Consider the following 25,915-nt stretch of genomic DNA (forward strand, 5'->3'; position numbering starts at 1 on the left):
TCTGAAAAAATCATAAATCTAAAATACAGTAAGTACAGATCAAAGCATGGTGACTGTTATCAGGGTGAGATGTAATCAGAAGCATATAAAACAATTAAACAAAAACACATTTACATGGATCCAAAGTTTCTCGATAACAAATAGATTTAACCTCCTAATAGCCTGAGAGTTCCCACATACACTGCTGATATGATATAATAATGTTTACTAGCTGTAAATATTTTTCTGTCATTCAGAAGATGTTTGAAAATGTTAATGGAAAATGCTAAACAGTTAACCATATGCAGACCTGTCATTCATTGGAGGGGTTAACGCTAGACAGAGGCGTCAGAGGGGAGTGTTGGAGGCAGTGTCCTTAGGAAACACAGTAAGCGTATAAATAGAGTAAGAGAATAAGGCTAGAGAGCAGTACAGACACATCACAGCCAGCAGGCATACACAGTCCTAGGAGCTCAGCTGATCTGTACTTTTGTGCCAAGGAAAGACTGACAGCAGCAGATATGTGTGAGCAGTACTCCAAGGAGAAAACCATTGAAATGAGGAGAAAACACATAGGGTAAGAGAGGATAAGCACTTGAAATTACATTTTACACATCATGGTAAAAGACAGATTTTATGTTTTTTGAGCAGATAAGATAAAGTGCTGCATTGAATTGCATTGTGTGTATAGCACAAGGAATATTAGTTTGTCAAAATTATAAATAATTAGGACACTCTTTTAAGTGTACTAGGTCGTTCACTTTTATACATTACCAAATGTTAAATACCACATGGTTTACTTAAACAGTCATATTATACATAACTATTCATGATTATAAAATATTGGATTTAACCCTCTAAATTGTAGTTGGTCTTTGATGCAGTGTTCGCAGTAAAAGTGTTAAAACACTTTGGTGTCTCTACAATCGGTGATGGGTACAAATGCAGAAGTTCTCTCAGGCAAACCACAAGTCAGGCATTTCCGTAAAGAACAAACACTGTGGCTTAAATAAAACAGTGGTAGCCCATCTGTGGGGCTTCATAGTGAGTTACAGCTAAATGTTTATACTGAGAATATTGTTTAGTGAAGTTGTTTCTGATTATTTTGCAATTTAAATGTGAAATGCTATATGTTACACAGGATGTATGTTACAAAGATACAAAACTATTGTGCTATAACTAAAAATATATTTTCACTATCCAGCTGTTTCCATAAAGTATGATAAGGTGCAAGAAAAGTGTAAAGATGCACTTTTCTAGCACCTTCTTTCTTTCTATACAGTAAAGTGACACCCAGGTGATCGGGTGTTATTTTATTGCGTTACTACTGTACATACAGTGTAGTGTTTTATACACTATGTAGTAGGCAAAAATGGGTTATTATTACCGCATCATCTAAATAGAATGCAACAAATCCAGCACTATATGCTCTCTACTGGGTGTCATCTGTACCTTGTAGCTAAAATTGTATAGGCTTCTTAGGGGAATCCCATTGGTTTGGCTTTCTTTATAGGCACTAAAGTGTCAACAGATGACTTGTGACAGGTTATTTTTAAGATATCATTAATGAAGTAATATTATGAGACTCAATGCTAGCCCCCAAAAAAATATATATACCATACGCGCAAATTCTCCCAGCAATACTTTTATTTTTGTATTCTCCCTCATTTGGTGTTAGCCTGTGGCAGTCTAGGAAGAGAAGGAGGGGACAAGTCCAGCAGATATTCAACAGATCTAGCAGTTTATAGAATCTAAAATATGATTATTTAAGACATTGCCCTTGGATCCCAGACCTAGATGTTCCTATTTGGTGCCCCAGAGGAATCCATACTTATTCTCAATGTCTTATCCCCTTTAACCTCTCCTTTATCAGAATGGTAGAAATATTTCCAAGTCAGACACTGGGTGTAAGAGATAAGCCAGACCAATAACTTTCTACCTGTGCCACCAGCTCTGAATTTTGACCAGATTCTCTGAGGTCTCCTCTTGTGATGCTATCACATTTTGGTATTGTTTGCTAACACCACAAGAATCAGACAAATCACCCATAGAGGTGCAAAGGGAGGAAGACCACCATAAAATGTTCTCTTCCAAACAGTGGGAATCTATTCATTTTACCTCTAGCAGAATGACAAAGTGTTCTTTCCACACCAAATGCTAATTAAACTACTTAATATAAGCTCTTCCTTACTGCCACTAATCTGCACAAAATGTGGCACTTTATGGTCTCATTCTCGAAGTCTTGAAAATCTTGCTTTCACAGAAACCAGTGTAAAGGTGCATACACACGGTGCGATTTTACCTCTGATATGGACTATATAGTCTATATTGAAAGTAAATATAGTACATTTGTGTATGCACCTTGCGATACCGATGAGCGGTCCTGCGGCGGGCTCGGTGAGGGGCTGTTCTCTCCACGGGTTCTATTCCCACTCTATGCGTGTCGTAGACACCCACGAGTGGGAATAGTCCCTGTAGTCCCTGTTGGTCGGAATGGCAACCATCGGGATATTGTGGGCGCGGGATGTAGAGGAGGTGTTGTGACCAGCGGTCTCCTGACCACCAGTCACATAACTACATACAACCCCCATACACACATAATCCCCCAGTGCACACATACACAGGCTCAGTTTGTATTTCCATATTCAAAAGTTTAAAAATACTTAATACACAGTTTATATTGAAAACAAAATACTTTGTTCTTGGTGCTGTGCCTCTAGGGAGAGGAATGGACATTTACATATCCCAAACTGGGCCTATTGTTTTTGTTAATATACTGTATGATGCAGAGCTGCAAGGAAGCGGCTTTGTAATACCATACAGCTTATATGCAAAGGCAGCTGGAGGCGTCTGGTGAAAATAGACGCCTCCTTCCTACATCCGTGATCCGCTTTTGCATCTCATGATGCACCATGATCACACTGCGTGACCATTGGTTATCTGAGTAACATTCAGGTTACTTTCATTTCCGTCTCAGGTCCGCAGCCGAGGTCAGTAACTCTGCATTGCCAGATGCAGACACTGACCTCGGCACTCCTACAAAATGGAGCCAACGTGCCTCAGTTTTGAGGAACGGACCTGTTCGCCTCCCCCCTCCGCTCCAGATACCCTCAGCCTGTCAGTCAGGCTGAGGCTTAGGGGCCACTGCATGCGAGGACGCAGGACCTGTTCTGCACATGCGCAATGTCCCCACCAAAGGACTTGTATGATAATCATTGGGTTAGTGTACAAGTCTGAATTAGGTCTGCAGAGGCTCCAATGTGATATTATATTGGGTTGACAATGTTTTCTTTTGTTATTTGCATATTTGTGGAAGCAATTAATTAAAATGGTCTTATTGTGAGGGCCCTACCCAAACAGCTCTAAAGAGTTGAAAATAGTTCATTGAGTTCTCTGTGCAAGGAAGACAGGCAGTCTCACATTTCACAAGAGCGGCAGGAATTAGTTGAGCATTCAGACATCCTCAGTAACAACACGCACACAGCTGTGGAAATTTACTTTAGTCATACATGTACAGCCTTCTCTGCCATCCAGTTGTTTTTCAGTTAGATTGCGCATATGTTGTTTCCTGCGAGGTTTACTCCCTTGTTCCACTCTCACAGCCAGTGACAAAAGTTATTGGTGCTAATTATTTTCCATTAAACAGCATTGCAAATAACGGCAATACTATGGCTTTTAAGAAATGAAACCCTGTCGTGTGTAGAAGAATTTCCTGAGCCGGTTTTATGAGGTGGTCTGTCGTGTCTGTTGTGCTAACTTAAATACTGCATGGGTAAATGCAGGATTTCTATAGGGGGTTTCCAAATGTTTGATTTTAGAGCGATTGTTGCCAGCCCATGGATGCAAAATTAGCATGTCACAAGCTATAGTCTGCCCCAAACAAAGTGCAGTTTATGTAATACAGTACTTCAGATATCTGAAGGCCCAATGATCATGGTAAGTCACTTACCAGATTCTCTCTCTGGTGCGATGATTGAGCACTCAGATCTACAGACACAAACACAGCAGATTTGGTAGGAAAACCAGCTGCCACTGAGAATATACAGCAGCTCCATTCCGCCCTTCATATTGCATGTAGCGGCCGCTGGCAAGGGTGTGGGAAAAGGGGGTTTCCTGGCAACTGGAACCCCCCCCCCCTCTGCTTTTGCCTATGGACTGGATTCAAGTAGCTGGGCTAATGACCATGGGCTTGTAGCAGTGGCCGGGACTATTCAACTGCAGCTTGCGGCAGCCCACGATAAGCCTGCAGGCTACATTTAAGAGTTTCAAAGCCTAAAGAGTCTCAAAGAGAAATCCGCGGTATAGTAAGTAGGACTTTGTGCTTTTATCACAGCCGCAGCTGCGAAATCTCTCAGTTAACGTGTGTTAGCTGCAGATTTACCACATGCAAAAAGGGCTTGTAATTGAATAGGAGTAGGAGTGTAATGTAAGGGGAGGGAGTGGGCACTCATGGCCAGAGCCGTATTTTCCTAGGGGCGACAAGGGCGGCCATCCCGGGGGGCCTCCACACATTAGGGGCCCCCACAGACTGCTTTATAAATCGGAGCAGTCTCCCTCAGCAGCCACCGAGGAGCTCCGTGTACAGTGTACACAGAGCTCCTCGGCGGCTGCTGACAGAGACTGCTCCAATTTAAAACGCAGTCTGTGGGGGCCCCTAATGTGTGACTCAGTTACGCACGCCTGCGGCTCAGTGAGTGTCTCGCGGGATTTCACCTCACTACCCCGTGAGACACTGACTGAGCCGCCGGCGTGCGCTGCTGTAAAGCTGCTGCCCTGTATGTGTGTGAGTCATTGTGTGTGTGTGTGTGTGTGTGTGTGTGTGTGTGAATGTGTATGTGTGTCAGTGTGCGAGTGCCCGCCGACCCGCTCGCGCATAGGGGGGGTTCTTTGGCCGCAATTTTTAGTGGTGGGAGCCCCCACCATCCTTAATCCGGCCCTGCTCATGGCTAAAAAACTAAGTGGTTATACAAGGTATAAGGGATTACGGTATATACTAAGATTGCAATATGCATGACAGTCTCTAGATAAACTAACCAGGGCAGTTCGTTTTTGCTAAATATTATTAAAGAATGAAGCCGCTTATCTGTAGAAGTAGTCAAATGATATTGTCACTCCTGCAGATCTGTATTATTATTATTATTATTATTATTATTATTATTGTCATCGTTAGGTATTTGTATAGCATCACCATATTGCAAAGTGCTGTACAGAGAGCATTTGATCATTCACCTCCATCAATGCCACAATGGAGCTTATATTCTAACCCACACACAGTACTGTTGGGTGGTATTGGTCAAAGTTTCCGATCATTTGCGTCTTTGACAAACTACCCAATAGAAAATATACCCCACCGTTACAATTACACTAGAGTCATTTTGTAAGCAGCCAATTAACCAACCAATATGTTTTTGCACTGTTTGAGAAAATCCATACAAACAGAGGTACCACATACCTCCAGCACACAGTAGACAGGATCCTGAACAGTATCTAAAACATGGTCCATGATACTTAGATGTATCCACTGAGTCACTGAGCAATTGAGGGAACTAAAACGAGGCTAGGAAAAGGACTTGTCAATTAAGGGAACAATTTGTGGAACTGAAAGTTATTATTTGAGAACATAGTATTATAACTTGCAAAGGAGAAAGCAGCTTCCGATTATCAAACGACTCAGACAGGTGAGACTGTGCAAACAGGTGTCCTGTTGATGATCAATACCAACTGTTGATATCGGTAGAGCTCTGGTCTGGGCTTGGATCCTTTATCATGCAATCATTTCTCCCTTGCATGCCCAAGCATTGGAGTCTTATTTAACACTACAGTCCTGAAGAATTTATTATCTGCTGCCAACCACCCAGGCCATTCTGGTTCATAAACACATCACAGCCAGCAGGCATACACAGACCTGGGAGATCAGCTGATCTGTACTCCTGTGCCAAGGGAAGACTGACAGCAGCAGATATGTGTGAACCGTATCCCAAGGAGAAAACCATTGAAATGAGGAAAAACACATAGGGGTAAGAGAGGATAAGCACTTGAAATAACATTTGAGACATCATGGCACAATAGAGATTTCATGATAATTAGCAGATAAGCTAAAATGCCACACTAAATATCCACGTGACCACTGAAATATTAGTTTGTTTATATATATATATTTCTCTAACGTCCTAGTGGATGCTGGGGACTCCGTAAGGACCATGGGGAATAGACGGGCTCCGCAGGAGACTGGGCACTCTAAGAAAGATTTAGTACTACTGGTGTGCACTGGCTCCTCCCTCTATGCCCCTCCTCCAGACCTTAGTTGGAATCTGTGCCCGGACAGAGCTGGGTGCATTTTAGTGATCTCTCCTGAGCTTGCTAATAAGAAAGTATTTTAGTTAGGATTTTTATTTTCAGAGAGCTTCTGCTGGCAACAGACTCTCTGCTACGTGGGACTGAGGGGAGAGAAGCAAACCTACTAACTGCGGCTAGGAGGGGGTTATTATTTGACCATGTTGTAGTCCCGAAACCAGACGGTTCGGTCGGACCCATATTGAATTTAAAATCCCTGAACATATACCTGAAAAGGAAAGGTTCAAGTTCAAGATGGAATCGCTAAGAGCGGTCATTGCAAGCCTGAAAGGGGGAGATTTTATGGTGACTCGGGACATAAAGGATGCATACCTTCATGTCCCCATTTATCCACCTCATCAGGCGTACCTCAGAATTGCGGTACGGGATTGTCATTACCAATTTCAGACGTTGCCGTTTGGTCTCTCCACGGCCTTGAGAATATTCACCAAGGTAATGGCGGAAATGATGGTGCTTCTGCGGAAGCAAGGTGTCACTATTATCACGTACTTGGACGATCTCCTCATAAAAGCGAGATCAAGAGAGCAGTTGCTGAACAGCGTATCACTTTCTCTGGAAGTGTAATGGCAACACGGCTGGATTCTATATATTCCAAAGTCGCAGTTGGTTCTTACAGCTCATCTGCCTCTCCTAAGCATGATCCTAGACACAGACCAGAAAAGGGTTTATCTCCCGATAGAGAGAGCTCAGGAGCTCGTAAAACTGGTCAGGAATCTATTAAAACCAAAACAGGTGTCAGTGCATCACTGCACTCGAGTCCTGGGAAGGAGGGTGGCATCATACGAGGCCATTCCCTTCGGCAGGTTCCATACGAGAACCTTCCAATGGGACTTACTGGACAAGTGGTCCGGATCACATCTTCTGATGCATCGGTTACTCACCCTATCCCCCAGAGCCAGGGTGTCTCTCCTGTGGTGGCTACAGAGTGCTCACCTTCTCGAAGGTCGCAGATTCGGCATTCAGGACTGGGTCCTGGTGACCACGGATGCAAGCCTCCGAGGGTGGGGGGCAGTCACACAGGGAAGAAATTTCCAAGGGCTGTGGTCAAGGCAGGAGACTTGCCTTCACATCATTATCCTGGAACTAAGGGCCATATACAACGCCCTAAGTCAAGCGGAGACCCTGCTTCGCGACCAACCGGTTCTTATTCAGTCAGACAATATCACCGCAGTGGCTCATGTAAACCGCCAAGGCGGCACAAGGAGCAGGGTGGCGATAGTAGAAGCCACCAGAATTCTTCGCTGGGCGGAGAATCACGTAAGCGCACTGTCAGCAGTGTTCATTCCGGGAGTGGACAACTGGGAAGCAGACTTCCTCAGCAGGAAAGACCTCCACCCGGGAGAGTGGGGACTTCATCAAGAAGTCTTCGCGCAGATTGTAGGTCGGTGGGAACTGCCACAGGTGGACATGATGGCATCCCACCTCAACAAAAAGCTACAGAGGTATTGCGCCAGGTCAAGAGACTCTCAGGCGATAGCTGTAGACGCACTGGTGACACCGTGGATGTTCCAGTCGGTTTATGTGTTTCCTCCTTTTCCTCTCTTACCCAAGGTGCTGAGAATCATAAGGAAAAGAGAAGTGAGAACAATACTCATTGTTCCGGATTGGCCAAGAAGGACTTGGTATCCAGAGCTGCAAGAAATGCTCACAGAGGACCCATGGCCTCTGCCTCTAGGGCAGGATCTGTTGCAGCAGGGACCTTGTATGTTCCAAGACTTACCGCAGCTGCGTTTGACGGCATGGCGGTTGGACGCCGGATCCTAGTAGAAAAGAGGGATTCCGGATGAGGTTATTCCTACGCTGATAAGGGCTAGGAAGGACGTGACGGCTAAACATTATCACCGTATACGGCGAAAATATGTTGCTGGGTGTGAGGCCAGGAATGCCTCTACAGAGGAATTCCAGCTGGGCCGTTTCCTTCACTTCCTACAGTCGGGAGTGACTTTGGGCCTAGAATTGGGGTCCATTAAGGTCCAGATTTCGTCCCTATCCATTTTCTTTCATAAAAAAAAACTAGCTTCTCTACCTGAAGTTCAGACGTTTGTAAAGGGAGTGCTGCATATTCAGCCCCCTTTTTGTGCCACCAGTGGCACCTTGGGATCTTAACGTGGTGTTGAGTTTCCTGAAATCTCACTGGTTTGAGCCGCTTAAGACCGTGGAGTTAAAATATCTCACGTGGAAAGTGGTCAAGAATTGGGGCTTTGTCAGGTAAAAGCCCCTATCTGGTTTTCCATATGGACAGGGCAGAATTACGGACTCGTCCGCAATTTCTGCCAAAGGTGGTGTCATCTTTTCATTTGAACCAACCTATTGTGGTGCCTGCGGCTACTCGTGACTTGGAGGATTCCAAGTTACTAGATGTAGTCAGGGCTTTGAAGATTTATGTAGCCAGAACGGCTGGAGTCAGGAAACCTAACTCGCTGATTATCCTGTATGCATCCAACAAGCTGGGTGCTCCTGCTTCAAAGCAAACTATTGCTCACTGGATCTGTAACACGATTCAGCAGGCTCATTCTGCGGCTGGCTTGCCGCCTCCAAAATCAGTAAAAGCCCATTCCACAAGGAAGGTGGGCTCTTCTTGGGCGGCTGCCCGAGGGGTCTCGGCATTACAGCTTTGCCGAGCAGCTACTTGGTCGGGTTCAAACACTTTTGCAAAGTTCTACAAGTTTGATACCCTGGCTGAGGAGGACCTTGTGTTTGCTCATTCGGTGCTGCAGAGTCATCCGCACTCTCCCGCCCGTTTGGGAGCTTTGCTATAATCCCCATGGTCCTTACGGAGTCCCCAGCATCCACTAGGACGTTAGAGAAAATAAGATTTTACTCACCGGTAAATCTATTTCTCGTAGTCCGTAGTGGATGCTGGGCGCCCGTCCCAAGTGCGGACTTCTTCTGCAATACTTGTATATAGTTATTGCTTACATAAGGGTTATGTTATGGTTGCATCAGGTTTGTCTGATGCTATGTTGTTGTTCATACTGTTAACTGGGTAAGTTTATCACGAGTTATACGGTGTGATTGGTGTGGCTGGTATGAGTCTTACCCTGGATTCCAAAATCCTTTCCTTGTAATGTCAGCTCTTCCGGGCACAGTTTCCTTAACTGAGGTCTGGAGGAGGGGCATAGAGGTAGGAGCCAGTGCACACCAGTAGTACTAAATCTTTCTTAGAGTGCCCAGTCTCCTGCGGAGCCCGTCTATTCCCCATGGTCCTTACGGAGTCCCCAGCATCCACTACGGACTACGAGAAATAGATGTACCGGTTAGAAAAATCTTATTAAATATATATATATATATATATATATATATATATATATGACTATGGGCGGGATGTACTAAAGCAAAAATGCGGTACAACCCCCGAAAACGGGGGTTTTACTGCATTTTCAAATTTACTAAGACCGTACCGCAGTGTTTTCGCCATCCAGGGTATCGCCATCTCTGGATGGCGATACCCTATAGAAGCCTATGGGCTTCTTATCGCCGACAGCCCTGGACCCGGAAGGTAGTCTCCTCCTCCCCCTAGCAACGCATCTGGACGTCCTTCCGGCTGCAGGGGGGAGGAGGAGGCGCCGGGGGCAGCCTGCTGCTGCTACCCGGCGTCAAGGCAGTCTGGGGACCCCAGGGAAGTGACGGAGACCCCCAGCAGACCACCTAACAGGTATGTTAGTACATATGCGATCAACATCGCTGCGGTAAGCAGTGAGGGGCGGCGATGTATCTTAATACATCCGCCCTATATAGTCAAAATCGAAAGGATATATCTCACCGTGTATGTACACGCCTTAAGCATCCTACACTTGTGTTACTGTATTGAATGGTCTCTCCCCTTTTGTATCCCCCCCATACATACACACACACACACACCCACACACACACATGTACACATACCCCACCCCTTCCAGAGTTTTACAATGCTTAATAAAAAATATAATATTGAAAACAAAGTACATTGCTCTTGCTGCTGTGGCTCTAGATCAGGGGTGGGAAATTATTTCAGCTGGGGGGCCGCTTAACACTTCCAGCGAATATTCGAGGGCCACACACAAAATACTCAAAAAGAGATCCCTTTTTACACATTACGGCAGACAGCGTGCCCTTTTTACACATTATGGCAGACAGCGTCCCCCTTTTTACACATTACGACAGACAGCGTCCCCTTTTTACAGATTATGACAGACAGCACCCCCATTTTTATAATTACGGCAGACAGCGCCCCCGTTTTTATACATTACGGCAGACAGCGCCCCCGTTTTTATACATTACGGCAGACAGCGCCCCCATTTTTACACATTACGGCAGACAGCGCCCCCGTTTTTACACATTACGGCAGACAGTCCCTACCCCCTTTTCCCCACCCTCCCCTAAACCTATATAGCAGTCCTTACCCTCCCCCCCTCCCCTAAACCCATATAACCGTTTTTAACTCCCCTCTCCTGAACTTATATGGCAGCTTTAGCTTTATCCAGGACAGGGGGTTTACCTATTTGTCAGTGGCAGACGATCCCCGCTGTCTGATGATCCGCGCTGCTGCTGCCGCCGCCGCTTCTCCTCACTGGCCGCCGCTTCTTCTCCCCGCTGGCCGCCGTTTCTTCTCCCCACTGGCCGATTCTGCTCCGAGTCCCCACTGCAGTGCCCGCCCAGCGCCACCCCCTGTGACACCCAGCGCTGCCCCCCGTGACGCCCAGCGCATGATAGAGGAAATCCCGGTCAGCTGACCCTGTGACGTGACCGGGATTTCCTCAGCGGCGCCGCGTCTGAGAGCAGTGCAATGACAAGCGGCCTGTCGGGCCTCTTGTCATTGCACTCTGGTGGGGCACAGCGGGCCAGGCAGTATCGGTCCGCGGGCCGCATCCGGCCCGCGGGCTGCCTGTTGCCCACCCCTACTCTAGATAGTGGAGTGAACATTTACAAACTGGGTCTATTGTTTTGTTAATTTTTTAGATGCTCCAATGTGATATTATATAGGGTTGACATGTCTTATTTAAAAACTCTTATTTGCATATTTGTGAAATCAATGACAAAGGTCTTAATGTACAGACCCTACTAAAAACAGCTATGAAGCATTCAAGACATCAGTTCAATGAGTTTAGAACATTAGTACAATGAGTTCAAAACATCAGTTCACTGAGTTCTCTATAAGGAAGCCAGACAGTCTCACATTTCACAGGAGGGGCAGAAATGAGTTGAAATGCTTGCAGTGAAAGAGCATTCCCTCACAGACATCCCTTGTAACAACACGCACACAGCTGTGGAGATTTACTTTAGCCATACATGTACAGTCTTCTCTGCCAGCCAATTATTTTTCATTTAGGTAGTGCACATGTTGTACTCATTTCCTGCTAGGTTTACTGCCTTGTTCCACTCTCACAGCCAGTATAAAAATTTCTCGGTGACATTTATTTTCCATTACACAGCATTGCAAATAATGGTAATATTATGGCTGTTAAGAAATTAAATCCTGTCATAGGGAGGGTAGTAGCATTTGCTGAGCCTGTTTTATGAGATGCCTTGAGTTGCAGCCCACTGTTAGCTATGTACATTTTAATGGCCACTGTGGGCCTAATTCAGAGTTGATCGTAATTTTGTTAGCAGTTGGGCAAAACCATGTGCACTGTGGGGGGGCAGATATAACATGTGCAGAGAGAGTTAGATTTGGGTGGGGTGTGTTCAAACTGAAATCTAAATTGCAGTGTAAAAATAAAGCAGCCAGTATTATTTACCCTGCACAGAAACAAAATAACCCACCCGAATCTAACTGTCTCTGCACGTTATATCTGCCACACCTGCAGTGCACATGGTTTTGCCCAACTGCTAAAAAATTTGCTGCTGCGATCAACTGTGAATTACCCCCTATATGCAATGGAGAAATGTAAGGGAAGGGAGTGGGATGTACTGAGGTTAGCAGAAGTGTATTATTATTATTATTTTTATTACTATTATTGTTGTTGTTTATTTGTACTGCACCACCGTATTACTCAACGCTGTACAGGTAGCATTTAATCATTTGCATCTTTCCCTGCCATAGTGGAGCCTATGGAGGTAGAACATACAAATTACACATAGATAGGGTCCTAAACCGAATCATAAACATTGCCCATAATGCTTACATGTAAAGCATTGGGGCTAACCACTGAGCAACTGAGGAAACTGCCATAGACTGTAGGAAAAGGACCCGTCTGGGGCACACACGTAGACTATTGAGGGAACTGAAAGTTACAATTTGAGAACATCAGATTATGGCTTGCAAAGTGGAAAGCAGCTTCCAAATAGCAGAGGACTCAGACAGATGAAACTGCAAACAAGTGTTCTGTGGATAGCTAGTACAACATTGATATCGGTAGACCTCTGGTAATGGCATGGATTTTTGATCATGTAATCATTTCTCCCTTGCATGTCGAAGAATCAGAGTCTTATGTTTTAACAGTACTGCTGTAAAGCATTTATCATCTGATGCCAACCACCCAGGCCATTCTGGTTCTTAAGATGGATGCAATATCAGCTGCCACAACTTGAAGATGACAGTACAGTATCTCCACAGCAGAATGAGGCTTGCTCCCAGCCTGGAGAATAAATATTAAATTGCTTTGAAAGAGAAATAAATGCTGTTCAGTTTATAAAAAAGAAGAGTATGGGAGGTGCTATTAATATATTGCACATTTATTATAACATTAGGTCATGATTATATCACATTCAAGAGTGTAAGCAATATTTTAAAGGGGCTTCTAGAGAGACACATCTCTCTTGAGCAGTTGTTCATTTTATGCCTTGCTGTAGTGCTTCACATTATGCCACACAGTGTGTCCCCAGTTCACGTTATGCTACATAGTGCCTTCAGTTCACATTATGCTTCTTGGAACCTCCATTTTATATTTTGCCACATTGTACTGTACTGCCTCTAGTTTACACTATGACACATTGCAGTGCCCTCAGTTGATATTATCCTATATTGTAGTGCCCCCAGATGACATTATGCTATATTTTAGTGCCCCTAGTTCACATTATAATACACAGTACTCCCAGATGACATTATGCCACATTGTGCCCCCTGTTTCCATTATGCCACATGGTGCCCCCAGTTCATATTATGTCATACAATGCCCCAGTTCACATTTGGGAATGCCTGCTTATCATGCCTCTTCGCCTCGGCTGCTTTCCTCTTCCTCTTGTGCTCAAATCTGTTGCACACAATTCCTTGCAAGATGGTGGGCTGTTAGACAGAGACAGTCTAGTGTATTCGGTACACTGCATTGAATACACTAGTAGTTTGTAGACTGTCCCTTTCTGTATTAAATATAGTATCATCTGTTCTTATCTCACCATTCAGCACATGTGAGCTGGGTGCAGGGGAGGCAGGCATCAGATATGGGCTCCCTAAGCCTCCGAGCCCCATAGCAGTGCCACCGGCTACAGTTAAGACTTGTGCATGTTTATGTTGAAGAACAAAATCAGCTGAAGAAAGTCCCATCAGCTGTAAGAAAAAAAGTGTTTGTTTAATTTAAAACTTTTACTTGGTTTCTGGCAAGTGTTCTGCAATTATTAGTGAAAGGTAATTAGACTGCTGACTGTAGTTAGTCCCTTGCAACCAGACTGATCTGGTTTAGCAAGAACCAGGATAAACAGCTAAGATTGTACCGACTCTAGTCTGAAAGTCACGTGGAAGACAGTAATGTTTGCTATGACTGTGTATGCTTACATTTAGTGATGTGCACCGGACATTTCTCGGGTTTTGTGTTTTGGTTTTGGATTCGGTTCTGCGGCCGTGTTTTGGATTCGGACGCGTTTTGGCAAAACCTCACCGAAATTTTTTTGTCGGATTCGGATGTGTTTTGGATTCGGGTGTTTTTTTCAAAAAACCCTAAAAAACAGCTTAAATCATAGAATTTGGGGGTCATTTTGATCCCATAGTATTATTAACCACAATAACCATAATTTCCACTCATTTTCAGTCTATTCTGAACACCTCACACCTCACAATATTATTTTTAGTCCTAAAATTTGCACCGAGGTCGCTGGATGGCTAAGCTAAGTGACACAAGTGGCCGACACAAACACCTGGCCCATCTAGGAGTGGCACTGCAGTGTCAGGCAGGATGGCACTTCAAAAAAATAGTCCCCAAACAGCACATGATGCAAAGAAAAAAAGAGGTGCACCAAGGTCGCTGTGTGACTAAGCTAAGCGACACTAGTGGCCGACACGAACACCTGGCCCATCTAGGAGTGGCACTGCAGTGTCAGGCAGGATGGCACTTCAAAAAAATTGTCCCCAAACAGCACATGATGCAAAGAAAAAAAGAGGTGCACCAAGGTCGCTGTGTGACTAAGATAAGCGACACAAGTGGCCGACACAAACACCTGGCCCATCTAGGAGTGGCACTGCAGTGTCAGGCAGGATGGCACTTCAAAAAAATTGTCCCCAAACAGCACATGATGCAAAGAAAAAAAGAGGCGCACCAAGGTCGCTGTGTGACTAAGCTAGTATACTTGACGACACAGAGGTAGGTAGAGCAGTGGCCTACTGTACCATAATGCTATATATTATATACTGGTGGTCAGCAAACTGTGCAAAACTGAAATGCACCACAGGTATGGATGGATAGTATACTTGACGACACAGAGGTAGGTACAGCAGTGGCCTTCCGTACCGTACTGCTATATATACTGGTGGTCACTGTGTCAGCAAACTGCAAAACTAAAATGCACCACAGGTATAGAATGTAGATGGATAGTATACTTAATGACGACACAGAGGTAGGTACAGCAGTGGCCTTCCGTACGGTACTGCTATATATAGTATACTGGTGGTCACTGTGTCAGCAAACTGCAAAACTAAAATGCACCACAGGTATAGAATGTAGATGGATAGTATACTTAATGACGACACAGAGGTAGGTACAGCAGTGGCCTTCCGTACCGTACTGCTATATATAGTATACTGGTGGTCACTGTGCCAGCAAACTGCAAAACTAAAATGCACCACAGGTATAGAATGTAGATGGATAGTATACTTAATGATGACACAGAGGTAGGTACAGCAGTGGCCTTCCATATCGTACTGCTATATATACTGGTGGTCACTGTGTCAGCAAACTGCAAAACTAAAATGCACCACAGGTATAGAATGTAGATGGATAGTATACTTAATGACGAAACAGAGGTAGGTACAGCAGTGGCCTTCCGCACCGTACTGCTATATATACTGGTGGTCACTGGTCAGCAAACTGCAAAACTAAAATGCACCACAGGTATAGAATGTAGATGGATAGTATACTTAATGACGACACAGAGGTAGGTACAGCAGTGGCCTTCCGTACCGTACTGCTATATATACTGGTGGTCACTGTGTCAGCAAACTGCAAAACTAAAATGCACCACAGGTATAGAATGTAGATGGATGGTATACTTAATGACGACACAGAGGTAGGTACAGCAGTGGCCTTCCGTACCGTACTGCTATATATAGTATACTGGTGGTCACTGTGTCAGCAAACAGCAAAACTAAAATCCACCACAGGTATAGAATGTAGATGGATAGTATACTTAATGACGACACAGAGGTAGGTACAGCAGTGGCCTTCCATACCGTACTGCTATATATACTGGTGGTCACTGTGTCAGCAAACTGCAAAACTAAAATGCACCACAGGTATAGAATGTAGATGGATAGTATACTTAATGACGACACAGAGGTAGGTACAGCAGTGGCCTTCCGTACCGTACTGCTATATATACTGGTGGTCACTGTGTCAGCAAACTGCAAAACTAAAATGCACCACAGGTATAGAATGTAGATGGATAGTATACTTAATGACGACACAGAGGTAGGTACAGCAGTGGCCTTCCGTACCGTACTGCTATATATACTGGTGGTCACTGTGTCAGCAAACTGCAAAACTAAAATGCACCACAGGTATAGAATGTAGATGGATACTAGTATACTTAATGACGACACAGAGGTAGGTACAGCAGTGGCCTACTGTACCGTAATGCTATATATTATATACTGGTGGTCACTGGTCAGCAAAACTCTGCACTGTACTCCTCCTATTTAATATTATACTGGTGGTCCCCAGTACCCACAAAAAAGCAGCACACTGAGCACAGATATGGAGTGTTTTTCAGGCAGACAACGTATACTGGTGGTCACTGTCAGCAAAACTCTGCACTGTACTCCTGCTATATAATACAGCTGCTCCCCAGTCCCCACAATTAAGCAGTGTGAGCACAGATATATGCAGCACACTGAGCACAGATATGGAGTGTTTTTCAGGCAGACAACGTATACTGGTGGTCACTGTCAGCAAAACTCTGCACTGTACTCCTGCTATATAATACAGCTGCTCCCCAGTCCCCACAATTAAGCAGTGTGAGCACAGATATATGCAGCACACTGAGCACAGATATGGAGTGTTTTTCAGGCAGACAACGTATTACTGGTGGTCACTGTCAGCAAAACTCTGCACTGTACTCCTCCTATATACAGCTGCTCCCCAGTCCCCACAATTAAGTAATAAGCAAGCACAAAATATTTGCAATGCATCAACATAAACGGAGAGGACGCCAGCCACGTCCTCTCCCTAACATTTCCAATGCACGAGTGAAAATGGCGGCGACGCGCGGCTGCTTATATAGAATCCGAATCTCGCGAGAATCCGACAGCGGGATGATGACGTTCGGGCGCGCTCGGGTTACCCGAGCCATACGGGAGAATCCGAGTATGGCTCGGACCCGTGTAAAAAGGGTGATGTTCGGGGGGGTTCGGTTTCCGAGAAACCGAACCCGCTCATCACTACTTACATTGTTCAATTATCATAGCTGGCTGTGGGAAGCTTAGCTAACAGTTTGTGTTGCTCGTTTTAACATAGTGTTTACTTTTTATTATTTATAATAGTCAAAACCAAACATGGATCTATGTTGTTCTCTGCATTGTTCACCTTCTTTGTATAATTATATTTGATAGTCTTAACTTGATTAGTGATAGCCTCTTCTACGCAAGCTGTTATTTAGAGAACGTTACCATGCAAAATAAACTGCAATACAAAACATGCTGTATGTCATTTTTTTGGCCAGGGGGAATTTAAAAGATGGCCAAAAAAATGGGTCGTTTGTAGCAAGTAACCCAGCACCTTTAAAATCTAGTCTCTACATTGCATGAATTGTTGTGTGATGTAAGTGCTGCACTAAACGGAAACCTCAAATTCTTATTACAAATAAAGGCTCCCAGATGTTTTACTACCAAGGACTTTGTGCATAAAAGCTGTCACATGTATCTATTTGGATGATGAATTTCTATTTTTTACATTATTTTCATTGTTAACATATTAAATGAATATCAAGTTATTAATTTACAAAACCAAAAATAGTTAAACTAGGTAAATGGAATAACACTTGTACAGGGATACAGTGCCAGCAATGTGAAATCTGAGTTTGCAGAACATTGATGAATTTTGTTTAAGAACTATAAATAAACAGCCAGTAATATAACTCATTATTCTCTTTGTGCTTCCTTTACAGGCCATCATGCAAAGTATTTTTTGCAAAAGATCCTATTAAGATAGTACATGCGAAGGGACAGTACATGTATGATGAAAGAGGAGAAAGATATCTCGACTGCATAAATAATGTAGCTCATGGTAAGTCAATCAATAAAATATGAAACAGAGTAAGACAATATACATGTGCTCAACAGATTGTATAACACTACTGCTGGAGGTCCCTTTCCTATGATCTCACTAGATCATTATGTGCTTTTAGGAGTGCCCATGAATAATGCATTTTCTCTTTTCTTGCAGTTGGACATAGCCATTCCGATGTGACAAAGGCTGCAGTCAAGCAGATGGAGTTACTGAACACCAACTCTAGGTTCCTGCATGACAATCTTGTTCAGTATGCTGAACGCCTAACAGCCACCCTGCCTGAGCAGCTCTCTGTCTGCTATTTTGTTAACTCAGGGTATGTGTATAAAATGCATGCTATATCAGCGCTCTATATTCATAGTGTATATCCTGCAGATCTGTTTTATAAGTAAAGACAGCCTTCCCCTAAAAGGTAATAAAATCATGTCTAAGCTCACTTAATGGTGAAATGCATCGGCAATCATCAAATGCAGAGAATATCAGGTATACAATTCAAAAACATTGATTTATTAATGCACACTCTAATCAGAAGCCATAAAATAAGACGATATTCATACAGGGGGCCATATTGGGATTGATGCAAATTTGAGCGTACACAATAATTCCACATTGTGTCTGCATAAAGGGTCAATTTATGAGCCACGATAAGTTGGGAGAACCACAAGATGCGACCAGCTCCACATGGGTAATCTACAATGTGCACTTTTTTTGTCCTCATCATCACTTTGCAATATGCACCAGGGTCGAGCATCTGCTAGTTTCCCATTTCCTGACTGGTGCTTAGGTCTCATTTTGTACTTTGTCCATGCTTATATGTCCCATCGTTCCTCCAATCTGCCCGTACAATTGTAAAGATCCACAAGTAATTATAAGTGCAAAATGCGACTGACTTCATATGGCTGCAGACATAGTAGTGCTTTGTGTGCAGAAGTAAAATGCATATTTTACACAGCAAAACACTGTTTCCAACTCAACATGGCACCCTAAATAAGCTATAGGTAAGTGGGCCACAACTCCTAAGCCCTAATTCTTCATCATTTCCTACATCTAATGCTACAAACAGATTTAAGTAACAAGGGTGTCTCACCTGTATACTCACCCAATGTTTAATTAGCTTAGCCCATTTTCTACATAGTTTGCTAGGCACAGTCATTTGAGCCATAGCTAACCTTTTACTTACGACTGCCCTTATACAGTATGTGTGGTCCAAGAAAAGCCGAAGGCACCAGCAGACAAAAAACAAGTTTTTTCTGTTATCTAGTATAGATTTTGGAACTATTTATAATTAACGTTTGTGCCAGATAGATAAGAACCAACAGCTAGGCTACGTAGTTCCCATACTAATTAACCCTGAGTCACTGAAAACTGTAACTTATGACAAGGGTCACTTAATGTGCAATAGCTAAAAGTATAGATAGAATGACTTAAATGTATAGACTTTAATATTTTCAGTTTTCTAAGGGCTGAAGGAAGGTCATGCAAATCTAGACACATATAAGATACACGTTTCGAAAAAGCCTGCTAAGTGTCAAATCAATGATATTTATGAAACCTTGGCGAGAGCTAAAGTGGAGAGAGATAATATCAACCAATCAGCTCCTAACTGTAATTTATCAAACACAGCCTGTAAATTCAGTTAGAAGCTGATTGGTTGATACTTTATCTATCCCCACTTTATCTTTCTCTAAGGTTTTATACATCTCATAAAATAACTGTACATACTGTATGTAATATGCATCTAAATTTTCTGCAATGTAACCAGGTATCACCCGTATTTAATGGATAACTATATGTAATGGATACATAGGGGTATATGCAATTCCGGACGAATTGCGTCTTTTTTTCGCCCGTTTTTAAATTCTACACAATTCGACAGTCCCGCTGTCGAAAAACGGACCAATTGACGGATAAGTGCGTCCTGGATTTGACTTTTCGGACGGCACAAAAATAGTTAAAAAACCCTAACTTAAATTGTGTTTGGTCCCCCCTCCTAAGCATAACCAGCCTCGGGCTCTTTGAGCCGGTCCTGGTTGTAAAAATACGGGGGGAAAATTGACAGGGGATCCCCCGTATTTTTAGAACCAGCACCGGGCTCTGCGTCCGGTCCTGGTGCAAAAAATACGGGGGACAAAAAGCGTAGGGGTCCCCCATATTTTTAACACCAGCATCGGGCTCCACTAGTTGGAGAGATAATGCCACAGCCGGGGGACACTTTTATACCGGTCCCTGCGGCCGTGGCATTAAATCCCCAACTAGTCACCCCTGGCCGGGGTACCCTGGAGGAGTGGGGACCCCTTAAATCAAGGGGTCTCCCCCCTCCAGCCACCCAAGGGCCAGGGGTGAAGCCTGAGGCTGTCCCCCCATCCAAGGGCTGCAGATGGGGGGCTGATAGCCTTGTGTAAAATAAAAGAATATTGTTTTTTTTGTAGAAGAACTACAAGTCCCAGCAAGCCTACCCCGCAAGCTGGTACTTGAAGAACCACAAGTACCAGCATGCGGGGATAAAACGGGCCCGCTGGTACCTGTAGTTCTTCTGCAAAAAAATACCCAAATAAAAACAGGACACGCACACCGTGAAAGTAAAACTTTATTACATACATGCCGACACACACTTACTTACCTATGTTCACACGCCGACTCTGTCTACGTCTCCAAGTAGAATCCGGGGTACCTGAAAATAAAATTATACTCACCTAAATCCAGTGTGTCCTGTTCTTTTTTTGTAATCCACGTACTTGGCAAAAAAACAAACCGCATACCCGATCCACGCACTGAAAGGGGTCCCATGTTTACACATGGGACCCCTTTTCCCGAATGCTGAGACCCCCCGTGACTCCTGTCACAGAGGGTCCCTTCAGCCAATCAGGGAGCGCCATGTCGTGGCACTCTTCTGATTGGCTATGCGCGTCTGAGCTGTCAGTCAGCGCATCGCACAGCCTCTCCATTATCTTCAATGGTGGGAACTTTGTGGTCAGCGGTGAGGTTACCTGCGGGATAAGTGTCCCCTGGCTGTGGCATTATCTCTCCAGCTAGTAAAGCCCGGTGCTGGTGTTAAAAATACGGGGGACCCCTACGCTTTTTGTCCCCCGTATTTTTTGCACCAGAACCAGACGCAGAGCCTGGTGTTGGTTCTAAAAATATGGGGGATCCTCTGTCAATTTTCCCCCCGTATTTTTACAACCAGGACCGGCTCAAAGAGCCCGAGGCTGGTTATGCTTAGGAGGGGGGACCCCACGCATTTTTTTTCAGGATTTTAACCCATTCCCACCCCTTCCTACTGAAAACCATGCTCTGTCTATTTTAGTCAGTTAAAAAAAAAATATATAAATAATAGTTGTGTCTCCTAATAGACAAACCAAGTACCTAATCCCTTCTAATATAAATAGATATGCTACTAGCAATAAAAAAAACACCAAAAAAACATGTTTTTAAATTTTTTTTATTAGATTCCGCCAGCAAAGTGAGGCGGAATGAAATTGACAAAATTTCTGTCGAAAAGCACTGTTGTCGAATCGACATTCTTCAATTGAATATACTTTTGTCAAAAAGCCGCATTTTTACCATTGCAGATATGTCGAATTTGACAACTGTCGAATTTAAAAAAGTCGAATCTGAAAAGTCTGTTTTTTTGTCGAAAAGTACTGTATTGCATTGTCGAATATTTTTTTTGTGTCGAAAATGCCCCGTTTTTCGACATTGGCGGCAATTCGACCTCAATTGCATATACCCCATAATCTTGGTGCAATTCACTACACTCATTTTACAACATTGTTGATGCAAATAGTATTTAAATGTATTAAGAAATGTTATATATTTTTTCCTCTGCAGGTCAGAAGCAAATGACCTTGCTCTACGCCTGGCGCGGCACTTCTCTGGCCACTCTGATGTGATAACCCTTGACCAGTAAGTATTTGAATGTCAGTATACCATAGGCCAGTGTGTGTTCCCTATTCACTGAGTTTGGAATAAATATAGTGGGATAGTGACTGATCACTAGTGGTTTCCAGTAAGGGAGGGGCCTATTTATAGACACGTGTAACTTCTACTTCTTCTGTACTGATCATCCTAAACTTTTTAGTTGCACAGTTTTAAATAAACAATGGAAAGATAACTTTATGACAGGTATGTTTTTTCGATTAAAGATCTCATTACAGTGGAGTTTGATAAAAGTGCAGGATAGTACATTGATAAAGTATAAGAGTGATAAAGTCTTGCGCCAAACTTCTTCCAAGATTTTATCGCCCTTATCCTTATAGCATATGCTATTTTTACGTTTTTGGTGACTTGTGTGGGTGGAACTTGCTGCCTTTCTAGATGCACCCACCCATGGATATTATTTCTGTTTTTAGGATAGTACAATTAACAATTAAGCATTGAAAAACAGAGGAAGGTAAAATTGTTACACTAATCACATGCCACTAAAAGGTGCTTCTTCTGTTTGTCCTTCTTTGCTTCAGTGCATATCATGGCCATGTGACTTCTTTAATTGACATAAGTCCATATAAATTTCAACAGCTTGGAGAAGAAGCCAAAAAAGAGTATGTTCACGTGGTGAGTGCTCATTATCACAGTGTTACTTCAGGTTAGCCTTGTTATTGCTCATACTTGATAACATTATCATGTTCTTGCACCCACTCCTTGCTCTCCAAGTTCATCCAATGTCATCATGAGCATGGTTATTCTCTTATTCATTCTTGTTGCCTCTTTGTCAATATATTTACAGTTGCTCTCTTCTAAAGGTCCATACACACTTGCCGATAAAACGAATGACAGCACTAATTTTGACCCTTCCTGAGCGACGTTGTTTAGTTTCTCGGCAAGTGTGTATGCCGGTGAGACGAGTGATGTGCGGCCCCGTGGGTTGTTAACGACCCTCGCTGTTGGACGTGCATGCATACTCAATCTGGACTGTCGTTCAAGAGCTGTCTGCACGGCCAAGCCACGGCATGATGTCACTGAGCGATATGGTAGTCATATCACTCAATGTGTATGCCCGGCCGCCAGGCATGGGAGGGGGAAACACTAGACGACGTCGCTCATAGAGCACGTCGTCTATTGTGTTTGCACCTTAAGTGTTCTTGTTTACAAAACATTTGTCACAATTCACCATTTTCAGCACAATGTTACCTTGTTGTAGTAAATTCTTACAATTATTGCCTATCTACATTTTTTGTCACCTCCTATACTAAAAACAAACAATAAAACGTCACTGTGAGGTAATAGTAGAATTAGAAGCAGATACTACATTGCTATTTATCAATGACTTAGACTACTTAATTCCCAATATACTACTTTAAACTAATATCTGATCTTTTTTTTTTTACTTTAATTAATAATAATAAATAGCACAAAGGAGATTTCACCCTGATTTGTTTGATCTGCTTGCTTCCACACCATTCATTTTTTGGGTGGGGTTCTTCCTTAGGCGCTAGACATTTACTGAATTCTAAATGATCCTGGTAATTCTAATTAGTGGGTACCTTTGCTGTTCAGACTGTTAATGATCTATAACTTCTACATCTTCCGACAAAGGTCTAGCAGTGATAGCCGGCTCCTTATTAGTTGGCTGAGGCACTCTTGAAAACAGTGGTTGGCTGTCATTGCTAGTCATGTGGCTGTTCCTAGCTGTTGCCCATAAAAAGATTCAGTCACCATGTCAATATTCATAATATCAATACCTGAGGTTGACATTCATGATGTTGACATGTCTAAAATGTTGACATCATAAATGTTGATACCTGGAAAATGTCAACATGGACAGAACATTGATGTATGAAATTTTTACATTGTCAGAATGTCAACATTTGCATCAGGCTTAGGGTTACTGTTAGGGTTATCATTAGGGATATTATATTAGTATCAACATGAGTGTCGACATGGTCAATACTGACATAATGAACATGTCACCATGTACAATGTTGACATAATATCCATGTTGACATTCTCATTTTGACCTAATGAGACATAATATATCGAACTGCCTCAGAAATAATTACTAGTATAATACCAGTATAGTAATATAATTACTAGAAATAGTGCATAATAATCAGATGCTACTGAAGTCAGACAGTGCAAGGAAAAGCAATCTGGGAGCTCTGCATAAGCAGACCACACATGACATGAGTTGATTTTATTCAGATAGTTTGTACAGGAAGGAACAAAATGATTATATAGATAGATGGTATCCGATCTCTAGGTCGACCACATTTAGGTCGACAATGTCTAGGTCGACTGGGTCTCTAGATCGACATGTTCTAGGTCGACAGGTCAAATGCTCGACAATGGTTTTTCGCAATTTTTTTCTTTTTTTGAACTTTTTCATACTTAACGATCCACGTGGACTACGATTGGGAATAGTAACCTGTGCCGAGTGAAGTGAGGCACCTTGCCCGAAGCGGGGACACGGCGCACTAATTGGGGTTCCCGGTCACTGTACGGAGAAAACGACACCCCAAAAAAGAAAAAACTCATGTCGATCTTTTGACCTGTCGACGTAGAACATGTAGACCTAGAAACCCTGTCGACCTGGTTACTGTCGACCAATAGTAGTCGACCTAGACACTGTCAACCTAAGTGTGGTCGACCTTCCATACCACACCCTAGATAGACAATGTGCTTAACTAAACCTAGATTATATGAGACAACTACAGTATTTTAAAATGTCACAAGTTAGGTTTTTGGCTTTTGATCATCTGTTTTGTGAATACTCTTGTTTGGATGTTGCAGGCTCCATCTCCTGATACCTATAGGGGTAAATATAGGGAAGAGCATCCTGATCCAGGAGCAGCATATGCCGAGGAGGTGAATGACATCATCAGAGAAGCTCAGCAGAATAACCGACAGGTTGGTGAAGTAGCCATTCTGCTAAAGCATACGATTTCATTTCATGTAGTACTTTTCCATATGTTTTAGTGAATTCTATTTAAAAAGTGATTGTGTATCAGTACAATGTGCAAAAAATAGAATTGAATTATATTTAGAAACTAATCACTAACTTTACAGTGATATTCTAATTTGGACTATGTATTCTTTATCTAAATAAAGGTTATATTTGACATAGCAACCTTACATATACATAATAAAATATAATCATTATATGTTATACAATGAAAGTTCTCTTCTAACATGTTTATTTTCGTAGTCTCCTAAATGTTCCTGTCCTTGGCCAGGGTGTTCCCCATCCGAAATTGTATGAGAATCGATACTCTGTTGAAATTGGAGTTATTATTGCAAATTCTTTAATGACTATAGTTAAAGGTCTGACGCAGCTGATAAAACACACAAGTATATCCTATGATCTGTTTTAGTCCCTTAATAATAGGCGGTAGTCTGCCAATTATAAGCACTGGTCTGCCAAGGCAATGGATTGCACACTATTGTGTAATAATCATCTGTTCCATACAACGTTTGGGCAATCAGTATGCTGTCGGTGTCCTCTTCTGTTATCCAATTTTTCATAAAAAAGGTATTTTATAATTAAATAAGTGAATAAAAAAAAAGTATGAGCTATTTAACTGCACCACTCAGTTAATTTTAACATTTATTCGTTTAAAACCATCAAAAGTGGAAACAAAATTTGAGATGAAAGCTAAAGTAATTTAAATGCAAAACTTTATTAATACAGGTTGAGTATCCAATATCCAAATATTCCGAAATACGGAATATTCCGAAATACGGACTTTTTTGAGTGAGAGTGAGATAGTGAAATCTTTGTTTTCTGATGGCTCAATGTACACAAACTTTGTTTAATACACAAAGTTAATAAAAATATTGTATTAAATGACCTTCAGGCTGTGTATATAAGGTGTATATGAAACATAAATGAATTGTGTGAATGTACACACACTTTGTTTAATGCACAAAGTTATAAAAAATATTGGCTAAAATTACCTTCAGGCTGTGTGTATAAGGTGTATATGAAACATAAATGCATTCTGTGCTTAGACTTAGGT

General features: G+C 42.8%; 1 protein-coding gene across 1 annotated transcript in view; it reads left to right on the forward strand.

Moving 5' to 3' along the window:
• Nucleotides 1-392: 392 nt before the first annotated feature.
• The window catches only part of ETNPPL (ethanolamine-phosphate phospho-lyase), a 45,942-nt gene continuing 20,419 nt past the window's right edge, over nucleotides 393-25,915 (forward strand). The window contains exons 1-6 of the mRNA XM_063919009.1: nucleotides 393-556; nucleotides 17,842-17,960; nucleotides 18,120-18,279; nucleotides 21,792-21,866; nucleotides 22,421-22,514; nucleotides 24,690-24,806. Coding sequence (XP_063775079.1) covers nucleotides 501-556; nucleotides 17,842-17,960; nucleotides 18,120-18,279; nucleotides 21,792-21,866; nucleotides 22,421-22,514; nucleotides 24,690-24,806 — 621 coding nt within the window. The 5' untranslated portion in view covers nucleotides 393-500. The remainder of the gene's footprint in view (nucleotides 557-17,841; nucleotides 17,961-18,119; nucleotides 18,280-21,791; nucleotides 21,867-22,420; nucleotides 22,515-24,689; nucleotides 24,807-25,915) is intronic.

This window comes from Pseudophryne corroboree, chromosome 1 (genome assembly GCF_028390025.1).
Source record: "Pseudophryne corroboree isolate aPseCor3 chromosome 1, aPseCor3.hap2, whole genome shotgun sequence".
In the NCBI taxonomy this organism is placed as follows: domain Eukaryota; kingdom Metazoa; phylum Chordata; class Amphibia; order Anura; family Myobatrachidae; genus Pseudophryne; species Pseudophryne corroboree.